General features: G+C 46.5%; 1 protein-coding gene across 1 annotated transcript; it reads right to left on the bottom strand.

The window, feature by feature from the left end:
- Positions 1 to 2170: 2170 nt before the first annotated feature.
- LSM7 (LSM7 homolog, U6 small nuclear RNA and mRNA degradation associated) lies at positions 2171 to 7269 on the bottom strand. Its single transcript, XM_031948091.1, has 4 exons — positions 7128 to 7269; positions 6915 to 7005; positions 4038 to 4109; positions 2171 to 2523 (listed from the first exon to the last, which is right to left on the bottom strand). Exons 1-4 carry the CDS (start codon positions 7131 to 7133, stop codon positions 2381 to 2383), a joined length of 312 nt encoding a protein of 103 aa, XP_031803951.1. The 5' UTR covers positions 7134 to 7269; the 3' UTR covers positions 2171 to 2380.
- Positions 7270 to 7296: the final 27 nt, after the last annotated feature.

The raw sequence follows: 7296 nt of genomic DNA, 5'->3' as shown, positions 1-7296 counted from the left end.
TTCTTCATTTGTTTTGAATTCTTTTTTCATTTTTGCTGCTGGTAACTTGGTTTTAGCTAATGGCTTATTTATTTTAAAAACAGCTTCTAATTTTATTCTTATTTATTTTTTACAATTTCTGTTTTGGTGTTCATGGTTTTAATTTGTTGTTTTTCTAGTTGCATTTCTAATTCATTAATTCATTCTTTCTCTTTCTTGTTCATAAAAGTGTTTAGAGATTTTAAAAACTGAACTTCTGGTATGCAATTTTTCCATATTAAAAAAAAAATCTTTCAAACTTGACAAAGTGTTACAAAATCACTTTATCTGCATCTTCTTCAGTATTTTTCTTCCCTTCCATGCATTAAAAAAAAACTCTTTACTGATGCCGTTTCTCCACTACTTAATTATATACCACCTTCCCTTTCTCTCCAAATAAGGAGGGTAGGTAGGTGGTAGCATTAGTGGATTGAGTGACAGGCCTGGCCAAATCTAGCCTCACTTACTAGTTATGTGAGTCTGGGCAAGTCACTTAACTGCTCTTTGCCTGAGTTCCCCCCATTCGGGAATATTAATAGCTACCTTCCAGGCTTGTATTGATGATCAAATTGGATATTAACGTAAAGTCCTTTGTGTGTGACATGGTACCTAGTAAGCACTGTATACATGTTAGCAATTATTAATAAATCAAAAGGGGGTGGTATCCTTATAATAAGTATGCACAATCAAATAAACTGATAGTTGACCATGTTTGAGATGCATCTCATTCTGCACCCCATAGGCAGTCCATCACCTCTCTGCCAAGAGGTAAGGTATATTTCATGCAGTCTTTGGGAGTCATGATGCTTGGGTTAGAAATTCTTTATTCTTTTGGTTCTACTCATTTCACTCAGCATCTGTTATACATTTTTATTTCTCTAAGTCTCCCATATCCATCATACTCATAAGATAGAAGGGACCTCAGAGGCCATTCAAGCCTAAGCGTCCTATAGCTGTAACTTAACGGCAGTTAGCCTGGCCTCTACTGACCCCTGTGGCCTTTGAACCCTCTCACCATGGTTTAGCACAGCAATTGGTCCAGTAATCATTTAATAAATATTTATAGATGGGAGTAATTTATCCATCATCCCTTGCTCAAAGGCCTCCAATGAGGGGAGAACCACTACTTTCCAAGAAAGTCCACTGCACTTTGGGATAGCCTTTAACGTTAGGAATTTTTTCTTATGTCAAACTTTTTTTGTGTGTGTAACTTCTTTTCATACCTTTTAATAGTGTCCTTTGGGGCCTAAGAAAAACAATTTTAAAACACACTTAAAAACTGATTTTATATAGGCAGGCCCTGATTAGTGCTAAATAGGCATCAGTGCTAGCATTATTTGAATTAGTCAATTTCCATTGCAGTAGAACCAATGACCACATTTTATATCCTAACTCTAAATATTCCTTATTTGAACCCCACCAGACCTGGCTTTATGAAGAAATTTTGCATTTGAAATTCCTGAAGGCAGTCATTCCAACTTCCCAAGCTTTCCTTTCTCCTAGCCCTAGTTCCTCCAGCCTATCGTCAATCTGGCATGAAAGAGGCCCCTCATCACCTTCGCCACCTTTCTCCAAGCCCCCTCCAATTTATGTCTTTCCTAAGATCCAAATCTGCAAGAATGCTAACCAAACATAGCACTTCAGATTTTGTCTCACACGCGAGCCTGTACAGAATTGTTCCTCTTATTCCTGGATAACAGAACTGCCTCTTTTTGCAGTATGAGATTTCACTAGGCATCCTTGTTGCCTTACCCTTGTTGATTCCTCGCTCACCACTGAAAACCTCAGATCTTCTTCAAGGATTTATTTATATATTTCCCCTTTACCTGAAATATGCAAATATAAACAGTTCCATTTAAGGCTTTACTAGCTTTAAACTGCATTATGATTTTTGGGAAACCCTATATTTAAACAAACTTGGATATAACAGAGCTCTGTTACAGCTTATCCAAGATTTTTTGGAACCCTAACTTTCATTTCTTAAAACTATCCCACAATAGCACAAACAATTATATAACAAGGCAGTTCTGCTTTCTAGAGTTCAGAGGACCCAGAAATTCATCTTTAGTAGTAAAGATTATGTCAAAAATCTGGTCCATGATTCTGATCCTTTACCACTAATACCAAAAGGTAAAAGGAAAAAAAGAAGCAATTTTGTTTAAGATTTGTTTTGTAATTTTATTAGAAAAAAAAAAATACACCAAAAAAAAGTCTCTCTTCTCTCCCAGCTGGCAAGTTGTAATGGGAAGGTCACTGAGTCCTTTCAAAAAAAGAAGGTATTTCCCTGCCGAACTGAAACCTCATAGCTCTGTTCAATGGAGCAACAGAGCAGCTCTTGGGCACATCTGGACACAGCCTGGAGCTATCCATCCTGCTGCTGGATGAAAGGGTTTGGAATGGCCTCCATGCCATCCTGAGGGCAAATCAGCACCACCGAGGTCCCTCTGCAGACCACCAGCCCTAGCTGGCGTGTGTCCTCGGTGAGCTTGTACTGATCATCAGGATCTGAAAGGCAACCACAAGAGAGAGACCTAGAGCCAAGACCAACAGCAGCATCAGCATTGTGAGGAAAGCAAATTCTTCTACCAGATAAAATGATTCAACAGAATTTTTCCTCTTCCTCCTCCTAAACCAGAATACAGTTGTCCCTGTTTATCCACTACCTACCTCACAGGCTGCCTTCAAGGAAGTGTTTTTGTACATCAAAAATCAGTATAAAAATATGAATTCCTATTCACAGTGGGGAAAGGGTATCCAGAGACCCTGCAACAGGTTCATGTGGGAACACGCACTATACCTCAGGTAGACAGTAAATCTTTGAGACCCTTGGACAGCCTGCAGCTCCAAAGTAACACATGTACACAGTGCTTGGAGGCCACAGGTTAGCTGCCTGGGTTGGTGCCATACACTATAGGTGGCTTAATGTATCTTCAAGGTTCAACATGTTTCACACACAGGAAGCTTCCTTAGTTCTCAAGGTCAAATTTTCATCCTGATGGCTCTGTGCCTTTGCTAGATCCAGCCTGGTGGAGGCTCTCAGTCTGGGCCATCAGAGCTGGGGAGTCACCTGGAGATGCCTTTTCCAGACCCCTCCCACAGCCCCCTAATTTCCTCTCATTTCTTCAGCTAGAGGGGAGCAGAGCCTGGGGTAGCAGCACCTTGGCCCGCCTCCAGCACTGAATGGCCAGGCTAGTTCTTCTGCAAATTCCCAAATACTCTGTGAACTGGGAGACTCCCAAGAGGAGAGAAGAGGTTCCCGCTGCTTCCTGTTATTAGTGTCAATCTGGTTTGAGGTACCCCTGAGGAGCGCAGACTGGTTATAATAGAGATTATTCAAAAGAATGTGAACCACAGTCAACGAACAAAAGGGGTATTGGGGTCTGCTAAGTAGGGCTGTGGAAACTAAACCTAACTGTACTTTCTTTATTCCCTACTCTATTCCCTGGACCTTATTCGGTCCAGGGTCATGGTTGGATGCACATACCATCTCTCACGCTTGCAATGGGCTTTTCCCCTTAGTCCCATTTCTACCTGCGGAAATACTTCCACTTCTTCAAGGCAAATTTAGACCTTACTTTTTCATGGGCTCTAGAGCTAGAAGGGACCTTCAGCTATACACTGGCCCCTAGCTTACATCGAGTGTAAACCAGAAGAGTGGAAATGAGTGACAATCAAATTGTATATAATGTCCAGATTAAATCTGTGGATCTGATTGTCCTGGCTAAGGTTACCATTTCTCCACTCCCTTCCCTACCACAAGGGAGTCCCTACTAACAGCAGGAACTTAAAACTGCATTTTAATGAATGAATTAGCAACTACAGAATGTGTCTACATTTCTGAACATTTCCAAGAAAACCTGCTGCTAAAATTTTTGCTAAAGCAATACGTGACCAAATCCCAATAAGGTTATCAGAAAGAGTGGTCAGTTATATAATTAACATTATTAGATTCCTAACTAAAGTGGCAATTTTAGTCCATGAGATTTATCAGCAATCGTTTCAAAGTTTTGCCCACTTACCTCTCATATATTCAATAGTGCCATCAAGTACCAAATTGAGCAATGGATCAAATCCTTTTAAGATTCCACTGGCTGGCAAAGATGAATCAGAAACAAGAAAATGAGTGTTATCATTTCAGAGGTATATAAAAACAGTATTTTGAAAGCAACCATATAAGCTGCATTAAAACCACCACCACCAAAACCACCTCGAGATGCTCGCCTATCTCCCCAAATCCAGACCCCCCCACATCTGTACTGGAACCTGGCATTCAAGATCTCCCCTAAGCCAGCCACGCCAACCTTCTCTCCATTCCTCTCTGCACACATCATCCCTCAGCTTGTCGTCCTTTATGGCCCCTGTTCCTACCCATGAACATAATCTCATCTCTTAAGGCTAATTTAGGAGTTAGACCTAGAAGAACCTTTAGAAACTATCTAACCCCGTCCCCCTTGTTTTCTATAGATAAGTAACCTGAGGCCTTGAAAAAGGCAGTTAGACTCTAAACCAGGGTTTCCGACTTGGCAGCTAGAGCTCTTCCCACCCTGGCCTCTCAGCACAGGATCTCCCCTCTCAGGAGCCACGCCCCTCTGTCCAAGGCACTCCATCAGACCCTAACCTAGCTATTTTTGCATGTGTTTTGTTCTCCCCAGCAGGGTGTAAGTTCCTGGAGGAAGAGATGATATGATTTTATCTCTGCACTTCCAGTTCCAGGAGACAGGCAGCCATTAAAAAGGCTGGATGAGCTCTAGCTCAAAGGGTCACCCCAAGAGTAGATTATACATTTTGTTGAGTGCAGAAAAGCCTTGCTGTGACCAAGGCTAATCAATCAATTTAGTGCAAGCCAATAAATTTATTAGCCGTTTCAGAGCCCTGTGCCAGGATGCAAGGACAAAATCACGGTGTCCTACCTTCAGCTCCTGCAAAAAGCTTACACTTCATCCCCAGTCTCTGTGCCATTCTTGGAATCCTTGATTTCCTTAATTCTAGTGGGGCGCCCCTGCCACTGAAGGGCATCCCCCCACGCCTTCCCCCGGCTCCTGAGTCCTCCAGGCACGTGCAGCTCGGATCACCCTCCTATTTGGGTGCCAGCCGTGCGAGGGCCGGGCTCTCTCTTCTGTGCATCCCCAGGCCTGGTCTGATGCTGTCACAACCTCCCCATCTGTGGTCCCTGCCAGCTCTAACCAGGCAACCCCTCCAGTGAGTCCCACGTGCTATCACTTTGCCAGATGGCGAGCGGCAGCCCTGACTCGGCTCTGAGCCTTCTGGGTGCGCACTGAATGTGCCTTCCTACTCCACAGCTTCTTGAATACAAACTGGATTGAAGGGGAGAAAAGGAGGGCAGACTAGGGCACTGAGAAGTTAAGTGGTTTGCCCTGGTCACGGAGCCAGGCCTGGAGCCCGGGGCATCCTCATTCCAAGGCCGGCTTTCCAGCTGTGATTACCTTGCTCATACACTTAAGGATTTCAAGCCTTACAATGGCGGGAGGGATACCGGGTCTGGATCAGAAGACCCAAGATCAGCTCCAATTTTGCTTCTAACCTTAGTAACTCTGAATTTTCTATAGAATCTCTTCATCAGTGAAATGAAGCCAGATGACTCGAAGTTCCTTCCAGCTCTGTGAGATCCTGTGTAGTCTTAGGGGAGAGGAGCCAGTCTTACCTAATACGCCCCTCATATCTCAACACCCCCAAGCCAGGATCTGCACAGAGGATACCCTTAAATCAAAGCCTGTTGTATTACTGGTCATTTGTGTTTGCATGCAAGCTGCAAACCATGCCCTGGCACTGCCACAGAATGGCAGAGGAACTCAACACTGTACCTGCTGTGTATGTACTTATCCCATGTTCGATGCGTGACCATTACTATAATAATGCATCTTATCTAAATGTTGTAGTCAAGTAGTCCCGTCTCCTGACTGTGCATCTCCAGGACCGAGCGCTCTGGGAGGGGAGGGCCCGTGTTGCACAAAAGCACCCGGCTCCCTTTGCTGCCAGGCTGGCAACAACTCACCTACAGCTACTTACAGAAGAGGTTTCAGCCTGTGGTCTGTAAACTTAAAAGACTGTTCTCGTTTTCTTATTTCAGCATCATGCAATGGAACTGGTTTCTTGTGACCTCCTGTTTAGCATTATTCTGAGAAAGGCTTTGCATGCAATCTGGCCGGGACGCAGGAGCCAGATGACTTACTCCAGCACAGCCAAGAAGTCAGCGTGTACCCCAGGCTGGGTCTCCTAGGCGCGCTGGAGGGCAGGGGCCTAGATGCCTGATCTATACACCTACTTGTATACAGCAGCCCGGCTAAAACCGCATTTTCCGGGGCATTTCCCCATCTTCCCGCTACTGACAACCTCCGATTTATCCTGGACAGGTGCCGCCTGCCCCTTTATTTTCGTGTTATTGCTCCCATCAGGCGAGATCCTGGAGACCCAGAACCGTCCTTGCCTTTCCTCGTCACTCTGGGGCTCCGGTAACGGCCTTCACTCAGTGTTGTAGGTTTGCAGGGCACGCTACAAAGGGCGTAAAGAGACTGAGGCGCAGAAAGGCTGGATGGCTGCCCACGGCCTGGGTGCCGCAGGTGCCTAATAAGTGCTTATCGGCCCGCTGACTCCTAAGTCTGCAAGTGTCAGAGGCAGCCCCGGACGCCAGGCCTTCCTGATTTCCTGCCAGTTGGCGCCTCATGTATGTGCACCGGCTTTTATCTGTCTTTGGGGCTCTTTGTCCTCGCTCTCTGAGGGCAGGGGCTTCCCAGCCCCGACCAAGGGACCCCAGGAACCCACAAGGCGCCAATGAACGGAGGGCGCCCCGGGCATCAGAGCAGCCCGACCGCGGGGGGGGGAACCCCGGGAGAGACCACGTGACGCGAGCGACGGGGGCGCAGCAGGGTCATTCCTACCCTCTCGGCCTCCTTGGAACTTCACGCGGATGGTCTTATCGATGTACTTGGATAGGTCCAAGATGCTCTCCTTCTTCTTCTTCTCCTTGTCCTGCAGAGAAAGCACAGCGGATCAGGGGCCCAGGCCTCCGAGCGCGGGCTCGTCAGTCCGTCCCCCTCCCGCCCTCGCGGCAGCGGCGGCGGCGGCGGCGGCGCATAAACCCCTCGGCTCACCGCCATGTTGAGGCCGTCTGGGTCCCCTTGGCGTCCGGCGCCTGCGCCCTTTCACCTCGCGGCGAAAACTTCGGCCGGAACGTCCGGGAGGCGCTTGCGCAGACAGGGCAGCCGCCCGGGGTGGGGGTGGGGGGGCATTAAGAGGCGGAGCCCGGAGGTTGCTGGGTAA

The sequence above is a fragment of the Sarcophilus harrisii genome, chromosome 1 (assembly GCF_902635505.1).
Source record: "Sarcophilus harrisii chromosome 1, mSarHar1.11, whole genome shotgun sequence".
Classification (NCBI taxonomy): domain Eukaryota; kingdom Metazoa; phylum Chordata; class Mammalia; order Dasyuromorphia; family Dasyuridae; genus Sarcophilus; species Sarcophilus harrisii.
This window is presented reverse-complemented; position numbering and strand designations above follow the sequence as displayed.